Genomic DNA, 14,023 nt, shown 5'->3' on the forward strand with positions numbered 1-14,023 from the left:
CGTATTCATTACGTTGGTGCTCCGTGCTCCGTGTAGGTAACTGTTCCACATAGGCTGCTTTCCACATACGTTAGTGCTCTCGGAGCGGCACTCACCCTCTTCGATTCAATCGGTTTGCGGTTTATATGTAGAGGACCGCATGCCGTATGCATTGGAGCTGTTACACGGAGCACGGAGCACTGCTCCGTGCATGTCACTGTTCCATTCTTTAATGGGTCTTCCTCTTCTGTTCTTCCCTATTGGTTTGGCGTCCCACACTCTTTTTTCTTGTCTATTATTGTCCATCCGGGTTAGATGTCCGAACCATGCCAATTTTTTCTATTTGATTGAGTCGAGTATCGGTTTGATTTTGAGTCTTTCTCTTATTTCTTCATTTCTGATTCTATCAGTTCTTTTTACTCCGATCGTTCTTCTAAGGTATTTCATCTCTGCTGCCTGAATTCTGCTCTGATGTCTTTTGTTTAATATCCAATTTTCTGCTCCATATGCCACCGTAGGTCTATATATTGTTTTGTATATTGTCATCTTGGTCTTTGTTGATATTTCTTTGTTATTAAGGAATCCTCTATTTAGTGCTTGAAATAGTTTTCCTGTGTTTTCCATTATGTTGTTAAGATCGTCCTCGATGTCTCCTTTGTTGTTGATTACTGTTCCAAAATATTTGTATGAATTTGTCTGTATTTTTTATTATAACTTTAAAAGTATTCATTTTCGAGAAAAATTGCACCGACATAAAAGTTGCGTAATTAAATTTCCTATAATATAGGATTAACTTAACATTTTAAAAAATATCACCCTTGTTTCAAAGTATCAATAATTTCGAGAAAACCATAAAAAAACAAGTATTCGCATTTTACGTTTTTCAACCATTTATGCTACACTTAGGACCTTCGTATTTCACCCAGAAAAACTTTATGATGTGATAAAACAGTACTGTAAACTTTATTAAGATCGCTTTAATATATTTTGGAAAATAAATTTTGCACTCCAGCTTTCGCAAAAAAAATTCATTTTTTCAAAATGTTGCAGCACTGAAAATAAAGCAGACAGCAAGTTGAATTTTTTTTTACATATAAAAGAATACTGTACCTTTCATTTGCAATTTTCAAAATTAAAATCGGTTAACTACCACGGCGTCAGCATTTTTTTTTTAATTAACATTAGTTTTTGGTGCTACGCGCAGGACAGCGGATCCGTTCGCTCTGATTGGGCATTCCAATGACCTTTGATAATGATTGGTAAATTTTAATTTTTAGTACATTTCGAAATAAATAAATAAATTTGTTTATTGCAAAATAAAAACACATACTCTGTCCTTTGAAATAACACTTTTTTAGCAAAAACTTTCTTTGTTCATATATTTTAACTTAAAAAATAAAAGTGTATTATTTTTAAACATATGCAATTGTTTAAATAATTTTTCACAAACAATAATCCAATTAGTTTGATTTTTGTGTAATTAAAATATGAACATACAACAAAATATAGAGTAAGAAAATAATATATTAGATAAAGATTGGAAGAAATTTTGGTGGAAATCAACTTGTGTGAATCGAACACCGCTGTCCTGCGCGTAGCATCAAAAATTAATGTTTATTTAAAAAAAATCCTGACGTCGTGGTAGTTAAACGATTTTAATTTTGCAAATTGCAAATGAAAGGTACAGTATTCTTCTATTTGTAAAAAAAATTAACTTGCTATCTGCTTTATTTTCAGTCCTGTAACATTTTGAAAAAATGAATTTTTTTAGCGAAAGCTTGATTGCAAAATTTATTTTGCAAAATCTATTAAACCGATCTTAACTAAATTTACAGTATTCTTTTACCATATCATAATGTTTTTCTGGGTGAAATATGAAGGTCCTATGTGTAGCAGAAATGGTTGAAAAACGTACAATGCGAATACTTGTTTTTTATGTTTTTTTTGCAATTATTGCTATTTTGCAACAAGGGTAACAATTTTAAAAATGTTTACCCAATCTTATAGTGTAGGAAATTTAATTACGCAACTTTTATTTTAGTGCAACTTTTCTCGGAAGTGAATATTTTTAAAGTTATAATCAAAAAACGAAGAAAAAATCGATTTTTCCTTCATTTTTTGACATTTTGATTATTTAAACAATGTTCCGAATCTTTTTGAGTGGGGGGATAACTCAAATATTATTATATGGGTTAATTCCAAGCAATTTCTGCAAAATAATTAGAGTCACCTCTCAACGTCCATCTCAAAACAGATCCGCCCTGGGCTAAAAGCCATCTTCAGAGCTATGGTCAAAATCTAAAAAGTACCGAAAAGTAAAGTTTTATTGCAAATATTTATAAAAACTTCTTCTTCCGAAGTTAAACAACTGGGATGATGGTTGCCTGGAAATGGAGTCTGTCAGCTATAGGTGGTTGGGTGCTTGCACCCGTATTGTGTAGCCCTAATGTGCCAATTGTTAGATGTTTTTCCAATTTTTGCAATTTTTTCATTCATCATCAAGAATGAAATATTTTTACACTTTTAAAATACAACTTTTCTTTTCACATTCATTCATTTGTCATAAGGTTTGTTCCAACACAACGAGAAACTGTCCATGTAACGATCACCGTCCTGCGCAGTAAACAAAATAACCCATGGAACACACGATATACAGACACAGAACGTATAGAACGTATTATTTTATAGTAACGTGATGGTTACATGACGGTTCTTCGTTGTGTTGGAAAAAACCTATAAGTAATAAGTATACCTATACAAAAACTTATCCGTCTTTTTAAATTAATAAAAGAAATATGTACATAGTTAGATTATATGAGTATTTATTGTATCTACCTTATTTGAATTTTTAGCTCACTAACTTCACTGTGTATGACAAGAATGGCCACTTATGCCATTTTGATTCTGGATTAATTGAAAAAAATGTTTCGCTGTATTTTTCTGGATACATTAAACCTGTTTATGATGAAAATCCAAACGCAGATAATGGAGTTCCTGCCCATGATCTTGGACCAATTGATGAATGGTGGATGGCAGGCATGGATGATGGTAATTATTCCTAATGCTCTCACTCTCTCTCCTATCACGCTACAGCCTAAGTAGGGCCCTGGCCTCCCCCAGCATCCGCTTCTACGTATCTCTGTCCGTGGTTGTTCTCCTCCAGTTATCCACCCTCAAAATCTCTTTAGTATTGGTTCCGACTTCGTCTACCCACCTCCTCTTTGGTCTCCCTACTGACCGACGTCCTACAATAGTACCACAGCGTTCTTCTGTTATTATCCATTCTTATAAGGTGACCTGCCCAGCGCAATCTTTGTATTTTTGCATAAGTTGCTATAGAAGGTTCTTTGTAATATTGATACAACTCGTGGTTGAACCTTATTCTCCACATACCATTGTCGCAGATTTTTTTGTGTGAATTTGATGGCCTTGGCCGAGCCAATTAGCCAGACATTTTGTTATTTTAAAAACAAACAAATTTGTTTTTTCAATCAGAGGAATTTTTAACTCTAAATACATAACAAACTAACATTACAATTATTATCTAAATAATACACTGTTTTGGTTGTAAATATTTTTTTGTATATATTTATTTTTTTGTTGTATTTTTTTATAGCTTTAATTTGTTTTTTTTTTATTATTTTTTATTGTTTTCTTTTTATTATTTTTTATTGTTTTCTTTTATTAATTGTTTTTTTTTACTACGCTAAGACATAAACCCGATTCAACATCTCTTCTTAGTTTTTTTTTCTTTTTTTTGCCTTTTTTTGCTTTTTTGGCTTTTTTCTTTTTTTTGCTTTTTTTCACTTTTTTTTTTTGTTCTTTTCTCTTTTCAATTATAATATACAATAATTACTTAAATCTACAGGGTTTAAAAAAATAACAACAAAACAAACATCTTTGTTTTGTTTTAACAAACATGCCTGCTTTGTTTTAACAAAATTACTTAAATATAGGGTAAATTTTTTTGCTACAATCTCTATTTACAGTTTTTGATATGTTCGTTAATTGTTTTTAATGTATTAATATCTTCAGAAAATATCAAATTGTTCAGGTAGACGGGAAGTGGAATTTTTAAACGCTTTTCTTTACTTCAATAGTTTGCATCAAATCTTTGGACGTTAGTTTGACTGCCTTTTCTTCAATGCAAATGACTAAAAATTTGTAGACATATGCATTCGCGGGAACAATACACGAATAGTCAATAAAAAATGTTTGTTTATTAATTGTTATAAAAAACGATTTTAACGATTTTAATTGTTTTTTAAGTTATATTTCTTTACGATCGAGGGTGAAATTTTATAATTTCCTGGCGCATGCGCAGACAGACAGAATGTAGTTCGTTGCTAATCTTTCAAATTATGTATCAGCGCAAATAAGCCATTAAAATAATATATTAGTGTTTTTTAGTAAATGTATTATATATTATGATTTTTGTGTCTTTGGATTTGTCTTCCTTGGGCGTAAAATAATAAAATATCTATTTTTATATTTCACTTGTCACCGTGATGTCTAATTATGTATAATAACAGGCGCCTTGATAGCCTGGTTGGTAGAGCATTGGACGAGAGATCGCGAGATCGCGGGTTCAAATCCCGGATTCATATTCTTTTTTTTTTTAATTTTTCGCATTGTTAAGTTATGGTTAATTTTTGGTAATTATTGTTAATTTTTTTTGTATTGTAACTGTTAAGTATATTTATTTCGTTGAAATTATATACCTAAGTATATTTATTTCGTTGTAACTGTTAAGTATATTTATTTCGTTGAAATTATATACCTAATAGAAGTATAACTTCTTACGTGCGTACAAAGTACATACACATTCTTTTTACAATGAAGAAACTTGAAACTTTTAGATATTGTAGCTAATTATATGAACTATACATAATTTCACTTTTTACGTTAATTGTTTACGTTATGCTTCATTAATAAACAATAAAGTTTCAAATTTTTTGCCGATTCCGACTACTTTTCATGTTAGTACATCATATGTTTTATACATATTTTAATAAACATGACGATATATTTTAATGTTTGAAAAGTGTAAGACTAAAAAGTGAAAAATAAAAAAATATGAAAAAAATATTTTTAAGTAACGCTTTTCTTTAGTTACGAGTTCTGCGAACTTTCAAAAGTGAGGCAACAGTGTGTCGGTAATTCGACACTGACGGTGACGTTTATACTATCAAAAACAATAATTTTTATACACAAAAAATATACACGCGCGAAATGTTGCCAAGTCAGTGACGTTCGATTTCTTGTTATAAAAAAATCGATTTTTAGTAGTTCCAATGTGATACAAAATCTAGGCACGGGATAAACAAGTTTGTTTGAAGAATTTAAATAAAATATTGCAAAAAGGAGCCTCTACCGCATTAATAAAGTCAAAAAATACACTTTCTTCAAATAAACTTTTTTATCCCGTGCCTAGATTTTGTGTCACATTCGAACTACTAAAAATCGATTTTTTTATAACAAGAAATCGAACGTCACTGACTTGGCAACATTTCGCGCGTGTATATTTTTTGTGTATAAAAATTATTGTTTTTGATAGTATAAACGTCACTGTCAGTGTCGAATTACCGACACACTGTTGCCTCATTTTTGAAAGTTCGCAGAACTTTCGCAATCTTGGACCGCGTTTGTTGCTACCTGTTGATCGATACTATGTGCTCTTAATATATTAAGATTATCATAAAATTTGTTTATATTTACTGATTGATGTTAACATTCGAGGAGAATATGTAGTAGATCACCTTCTATTCCACACTCACAGTTAGGTGACTCTGTGAGACCCAAACTGTACATATGAAGGAGGGTAAGAACATAATTACATCTCAATCTATTTATCACTCTTATGAAATGGCGATTTGATACAGAATGAAACCATCTTTTAATGGGAATTTCAGGCTGCATTTGTTTGTAATTACTACCAGTTCTCGTGTTTCGATAATACCTTTGCCAATTTTCTTTTTGGTGTCGTCTACTAATAATATCAATATCCGAAATGGATAGTAAGTTGATGGGTTCTTCGCCTATTTCTAGGGCGGATTTGGCTAGCGTGTCTACTATTTCGTTACCCCTAATATAATGCCTGCGTGTCCCTTTATCCATGATATAATGATGTTTTTTCCTAATTTTTTTAATTGTCGCAGATGGATCACAATATTCTTCTCAATATATTTTTTTCAAAAGTATTGATAAGGTTTATTGTCTTTTCTATCATGATTTATGTTTCTACGCCAGATGTTGCTATTGGTCCTATGATATTTTTATATACTTTAAACTTTACTTCCTATAGCGATAAGCTTTAATTACTATTTTTGCTAATTGTAATTTTAATATTTTTTCTCAAAAACAAAGCAACGTTAGTCATTCAAACTGCATATTCAAATACGAAGGTTATGGCCTTACCCTGTGACATCTGTTGTTCGTCTATGCAGGAACAAACTGCACCCTCATTAATTAAGTATTTTATCAGACAGTTAATGTGTCAACAGCTAGCTATGCATTCGAAATTATTTTTCTTAAAACCGTAAAAGTAGACGCCAGACTTGATAGTGATATGCACCATGCACCACGCACCAGCACCACGCACCACGCAACAAGCGCCAAGCACCACGCACCAAGCATCACGCACCAAGCACCACGCAACAAGCGTCAAGCACCAAGCACCACGCAACAAGCGACAAGCACCACGCACCAAGCATCACGCACCAAGCACCACGCAACAAGCGTCAAGCACCACGCAACAAGCACCACGCACCAAGCATCACGCACTAAGCAACACGCACCATGCACCACGCACCACGCACCAAACACCGACGACAATGCTCACATTCATTTACTTTTGTCGTCCGGGTAAATAGAAAAGAAATGACCAGCAAAACAAACAACAACAGACCGAAGAGGAAAGCAAGATTTACTGGAACTTACCAAGAAAATGTTAGTTCAAAGTGAATCAAGTGATTTTTTTTTCTTTCTCCTTGTATAAACTTTGCATTATTTTTTTCCTATTTTCAGTTTTCATTATATGTAATTTGTATATATTATATATTATCTATCGTTTTAGTCTCTCAGAAGGGGGTGTATAGCGATAAGCTTTAATTACTATTTTTGCTAATTGTAATTTTAATATTTTTTCTCAAAAACAAAGCAACGTTAGTCATTCAAACTGCATATTCAAATACGAAGGTTATGGCCTTACCCTGTGACATCTGTTGTTCGTCTATGCAGGAACAAACTGCACCCTCATTAATTAAGTATTTTATCAGACAGTTAATGTGTCAACAGCTAGCTATGCATTCGAAATTATTTTTCTTAAAACCGTAAAAGTAGACGCCAGACTTGATAGTGATTTATGTGATCATCTGATCAGGGGAAAAGGAATACAAACATTATCTTCGTTTGTGGTTGCTTTCTTTAGTCACTACGCAGCATGCGAACCATTCACACATACCGACGCGACCCTCTCCGAGAGACCTAAACGAACACATTTTCGTTGCAAAAATAAAATTACCGTTTGTTTTATTATATCCATTTTTAATTAAATTCCGCAACTCACCCATCGGAATATTCCCTATGGATAATATGTTTGGATCCAAATACCTGCGACAGCGAGAAGTATGCTTTATTAGCCAGCATTATCCGTTTCCGTATTTCCAGCTCCTCGCTGCCGTCCTCAGTTTTCTGTACGCCCATGTGTGTCAGCTGTTTTACTAATTCAATATAAGAGTCATCTAAATTCAAAATCTGTAAGTTTCGTTGTTTTCTTGCTTGTATTAGGGCTTTAGTTTTATCTACGTTGATGGCTAGCCCCAGTGGCGGTTCTAGACCAACAAAACTGGGGGGGGGCAAGTCACAATAGATTTTGAGTGACCGGTGGTTTCGTTTGGTTCTCAAAAACCCCAATCATTGAGAGGGGATGTAAACATTTAAAAATCAATTCTACAAAAAGATAGTTATTAATTGAATTTTCGAAATTCCATCCGTTTCAGCACACTTTTTTATGTGCTGAAACGGATATGAAATAAAATTGATTAATTCATTAATGAAAACTATCAATCCTTCTTCAAAAACATCAATTCAACATATCTTTAAATAAAAATATATTAAACAATAAATAAATAAATGAGAAATTGTAAGAACACATTTTATTTTATACAGATTTACTGCCTGTTGACAAGGTTTACATTCATTTACAAATTTAATCTTCTCTGGCCAACATTACTAAAAATGTCTATAATTTGGTCTGGATTGTTCGTCAACTTTTCACTTTCTACTCTTTCTATCGATATTATTGAAAGGTTCGTCAGTCGATTAGTTGTCATAGTAGAGCTCAGATAAGTTTTGACTCTTTTCATTGTGGACAAACTTCTTTCAGCTACAGCACTCGTTACAGGTAATGTAAATGTAAAGCTGGGCCAATTTTGAAAGCTCAGGATACAAAATTTTTGTGTAAGTAAATCAAAATAAAAATCTGTTGTCTTTCCTTTGAATTCATGGAAAACCTCTTTTGCCATTTCAATTTCATACTTAAGATCTTTTATATTAATGAACATACTGTACTGCTTTAATAAACTGCATGCAGGGTCACTTGTAAGGAATTCAGTGCTTGATGGATTTAAAACTTCAAAAGCCATAAAAACAGCTGGATTGGTTGTGAAACTGCGTTAAAGCTCGCCTATTATGGTCTAGCACTTCAAATAACATTTGTTTGAACAGAATTTCATGATTATGCATAGATCTTTGTCCTGTGGAAGTCATGATGACTGCATCATCAAATTTTATTGGTATTTGCCCCTTACGCTTTATTTGGTTATCAGAGTCTCTTGGAGTTTTTATTTCGGCTTTTTCAGCTACACAACAAGCTTTTTTCCAGCATTTATGGACCTTTTCAAATCAAAGTTGTTTAAAAATTGGGGGGGGGGGCGGCTGCCCCCCTGCCCCGGGCTAGAACCACCACTGGCTAGCCCTATTTATTTTGCATTTTCCTCAAGCTCCTTAATACTATCATATTATTGGTTTATTTATTAATATTTATCTCGATAATTTCAGTCGAAGGAAACATTAGGGTTGGATTTACCACTCAGTTTGCTCAGTACTATTTAATGGAACCATCTTCTCAATACCACTCGATGTTTAATAAAATTAAGGAGAAAGTCAAGCTAAGCAAGTATGTAATAGAATTTATCAGTGATCATCATTGGGAAAATCCTAAGTATGAAGACTTGCTGGAAAACATTGAAGGAAGTGGAGAATATACAAATGTAGAGGACACATTACTACAACATGCACAGTTTATTTGTGATCAGGTATGATTTTTTTTACATTTTTACATAAGAAGTATCTAAGTATAAGCACATTTTTCTTTCTCGAAATTCAAGTAGGAGATTTTTGAAATGGAGCGCGCCGCACCGGCAAAAAAATCGGATAAACACGCATATTGAACAATTAAAAAACAAAGGTATACATTAAAGTTAGACGCGATCACTCTTCAGAATCTTCAAACTGAATGTTCAGTCTTTAATCTAAGTATCTGGCAACCTCAAAAGTACTAATTTAAATGTGAGTTTTTAAGCCTCGAAAATGCGCATTTTCGCATTTTTCAGATTTTGAATCGCCTATAACCGAAAACTATCAATTTCTGAGAAAATTTACAAGATACTTTTCTTGTTCAGAATGACCCACAAAACTCAAAAATATATGTTCCGGAGCAAAAAAACGTGATCTTTTGTATTTGTTTAAACAATTTCTGGCCAAAAATTCCGCCCGGCACCCTTCAGATTTGTTTAAGGGGACATTTTTGAATAGGAATCCACAAAGAAACCGAATCAGAAATTTTTTTCAGACGGGAGCGGTCTCACCACATGGACTACAAGGCAAACCACTATTGCGAAGGGAACACTTGGAAGAAATATATTATGGAAGTAACGTTTGCAAATGAAAGACAATATACCATTGAAGACACGGAATGCCAAACAATACCTCCTAGTCAATCAGCCCTAGACAATCGAAGAAGTCACGTCTGCTATAAGAAAAACTTTCTATTATTATTATCCCGGTTATATATAGCTTTCTTCGCTTTCCGGTTCCCAGTTTCCAGCTTCGATCCATTCGCCAGGGTGAAGATTCCTTTTTGACATTGCCTTTTGAATGCCGCCTAGCCAGGATTATTTCCACCTTCCTCTCTCTTTAAAATTTTATTTTGGCAGCCTGTCGTCGTCCATTCTTTCTACATGACCATACCAGATCAGCTGTCTCCTTTGAATTTCGTCTATGATGGTTGACTTGACTCCCATTATATTTCTGATTTAGCCATTTTGTATTCTTTCAAGCCTTGATTTTTAGCCGATCTTCTCCAGAAGTTCATTTCTAATGCAAGTATGCGTCGTTCCAGTGATTTAGTAAGTTGCCATTTTTCGCATCCACAGAGCACTATACTTTTAAAGATGGAGTTAAAGATGATATGTTTTCTTTGATTAGATAGTTCTTTTGACCATAGCATCGGGTTTAGGCATCCAATCACCCTTTTTTCTTTCACGATCCTTTGCTCTATCTCTTTTTCGGTGTGCCCACCCTTGTTTGTTGTTCCCAAATATACAGGAAGTTTTGAAAAGAATGGGCCATAGCTTAACCTTAGATTCTTGAGGTTAAAATAGGTCGATTTAAGCTAACTTACCCTAGTACAAAAGTTGATACACCCTAAATACAGGGTGTCAAAGTTAAATTTTTATTTTATTTATTTTTGAATATTTCCTGACAGGCATGAGACAACAACACGAAATTTGGTAAGTGGTGCTAGTATTATACAATCTACTAAATTATGTTAAACAAACGTTTCTGGCTACTACCAGAGGCGTACGACGGAGGAACGTGAATGTTTGACCCTTCCCAAATTCAACGCCACTGGCGGAATTGCTATTTTAGTGCAATTTTTTGATTCTCCACATACTCTTCATTCGTAACGATAAATTCATTAGTTTTCGAGATATTTGAAGCTAAAAACGAAGGAGCATAATACATTAATCAAAATAAGTGTGCATTTTCATGTTTAACTTCAAATATCTCGAAAACTAATGAATTTATCGTTACGAATGAAGAAGAGTATATTATTTGCATAGAAAGTACTGCTGAATCTAAAAATTATGCTAAAATGCAGTTTCATCAGTAGCGTAGAATTTGGGAAGGGTCAACCATTTACTTTCCCCTGTCGTACGCCTTGGGTATTAACCACAAACGATTATTTAACATAATTTAGTAGGATGTATAGTACCTACACTTTCTGCCAAGTACCATAAGGATATGTCAAATAGTTTTATAGTACCGGGCACACATAGTTCTTAAAGTTTTAAATAATAAAGAATAAATTATTTAAAAAAAAGAATACTTTAAAATAATTTGACATATTTGTGATACTTGGCAGAAAGTGTAGGCACTGCACACCCTACCAAATTTTGTTAAATAATCGTTTCTGGCTACTACCAGAGGCGTATGACAGCGTAAAGTGAATGCAGAGGCGGCTTTACCTATTGTGTAGGGTGTGCGGTGCACACGGGCGCCGGGATGTTGGGGGCGCCGATCGCCAAAGAGCGGGTCATTTACTTTGTTTCAACATAAAATATGATTTAAAACGATTAATCAAAAATTACATTGGCACTTAAGAGCGATTTATAGAATGCCGCCCGCCCGGCTGTCCGTCCAACGGACGGACGGCGATCTTTTGATTCGTTTGAAGACATACAGACAATGGTTCCGAAATCTGTTGTGGAACCTGTAAAGGTCAAATTGCTTGGGACTTGTCAGGCATTTTCAAAGGCGTTTATACAGGTGCCGCGGGATAATTTTGCGAAATAAGCTTTGACGGAATGGATTAAGTATTTTATTTAAGTTAACATGTAAATATAAAGTAAAGCGACTTTTCATTTGATTAAAATTATTTAAAAGGAAGATTTTTTTTTATTACTACCACAATTTACCGAAAATGCGAAGAACAAATTGAGCCCAATCAGTTTGGATTTGTGAACGCTATTGGTACGAGGGAGGCTTTATTTAGCGTGCAGTTGTTGTTTCAGAAATGTAGAGATGTCAGCTGTGATGTTTTGCATGCCTGAGTGGCTACAAGAAGGCTTTCGGTAGAGTCAGGCATGAACAAATGATTGTAGTGCTGAAAAGGACAGGGATTGACGGAAGAGACCTAAAAATAATAGCTAACCTGTATTGAAATCAATCAGCAGTGCTCCGAATAGATGAAGAATATACAGATCAGGTCAAAATCTTAAGGGGAGTGAGACAGAGATGCATATTTTCACCGCTGATGTTCAATCTGTACTCAAATCACATTTCTGAAGAGGCTCTAAACTCTAAAAGATATTGATGAAGGCATCTCAATAAAAATGGAATCAAGCTCAGTAACCTGCGGTATGCAGATGATACAATAGTGTTTTCCAATACCATAGAAGGGCTGCAAAACTTCATGAATAAATAACAGAAACAATTAGAACATACGGACTAGATATAAACACCAGCAAATCCAAGCTAATGATCATCAGCAAGCAAAACATAACTGGAGAAAATCTGTATGTGAACCAAATGAGAATTGAACGTGTCTCACAATACAACTACTTGGGAACTCTAATCAATGAGTCAAGGGACAATACTCAAGAGATTAGATGTCGCATCGGAAAGGCAAAAAGTGCATTCTTGACTATGAACTCTGTGGTCAAGAGCCATCCATGACCTCACCCTAAAAACAAAAATAAGGCTCTTAAATGTTACGTGTACTCAGTGCGCCTATACGGAGTAGAAACGGGGACATTAAAGACAGAAACTCTATCGAAACTTCAGGCTTGCGAGCTATGGTTGTACAGAAGGATCCTGAAGATACCATGGACAGACAAAGTCACAAATGAAGAAGTACTACGGAGGATGAACACAACCGCAGCTTTAGTCAACATCGTGAAGGCCCGTAAGCTGCAGTACTTGAAACATATAATGAGAAATCGAGGCAGATACGAGCTACTCCAATGCATTTTACAAGGTAAATTTAAAGGAAAAAGGGCCCCAGGACGAAGAAGAATATCCTGTATGTAGTTCATCAGGTACTAGTATGTAGTTCATCATTTTATCAACCTCAACCAATTTTCAACCTTACCTCATAGATAAAAAGTTCATTTTTAATTAAATATTTTTAACAGATTTGGGTAGGTTGTTCTGACGCCGTGAATATCTATTGGCTTCCGACATCATTTAATATTGCACTATTTGCATCTGGATCTTTGTTTACATTATAAGAGTACATAATACCCTATGTACAAGTACTAGGTAGGTACCTATTCGACTATTCCATTTTGACTGCGCGTCTATCAAAGGGCGCCAGGGCATCGACTGCACACGGGCGCTACATGGGCTAGAGCCGCCTCTGTGAATGGTTGACCCTTCCCAAATTCTACGCCACTGATGAAACTGCTATTTTAGCATAATTTTGAGATTCTCCAATACTTTCTATATCCCCTTCCACGAATACACGACCCTCTTGGATTATCGCGACAATGAATATTTTAGTGTGCAAAATATGAAGAACGAAAGTATATTGTTGTTTATTGGAGTAATTATTAGAGCAAAATACTTTCGTACTTCTTATGTTGCACACTAAAATATTCGTTGTCGCGATAATCCAAAACAGTCGTATATTCGTAGAATACAGCATATGCAAATAATATACCTACTCCTCATTCGTAACGATAGTAATTAGTTTTCGAGATATTTGAAGTTAAACATGAAAAGGCACACTTATTCTGATTAATGTATTATGCTCCTTCGTTTTTATCTTCAAATATCTCGAAAATAATGGCTTTGTCGTTACGAATGAAGAGTATGTTTTTTTACATAGAAAGTATTGGAGAATTAAAAAATTGCACTAAAATTTCAATTCCGCCAGTGGCGTAGAGGACAACCATTCACGTTCCCCCGTCGTAGGCCTCTGATAGTAGCCAAAAACGTTTGTTTAACATAATTTAGTAGATTGTATAATACCAGAACC

At 34.2% G+C, this 14,023-nt stretch overlaps 1 protein-coding gene across 1 annotated transcript in view; it reads left to right on the forward strand.

Annotated features, from left to right (window-relative positions):
• LOC114338604 (DNA (cytosine-5)-methyltransferase PliMCI-like) overlaps nucleotides 1-14,023 on the forward strand; it is a 135,324-nt gene that overhangs the window by 18,622 nt on the left and 102,679 nt on the right. Inside the window, exons 2-3 of the mRNA XM_050662953.1 lie at nucleotides 2,832-3,027; nucleotides 9,040-9,296. Of these exons, the coding sequence (XP_050518910.1) occupies nucleotides 2,832-3,027; nucleotides 9,040-9,296 (453 nt within the window). The remainder of the gene's footprint in view (nucleotides 1-2,831; nucleotides 3,028-9,039; nucleotides 9,297-14,023) is intronic.

This window comes from Diabrotica virgifera, chromosome 10 (assembly GCF_917563875.1).
Source record: "Diabrotica virgifera virgifera chromosome 10, PGI_DIABVI_V3a".
NCBI classification, from domain to species: domain Eukaryota; kingdom Metazoa; phylum Arthropoda; class Insecta; order Coleoptera; family Chrysomelidae; genus Diabrotica; species Diabrotica virgifera.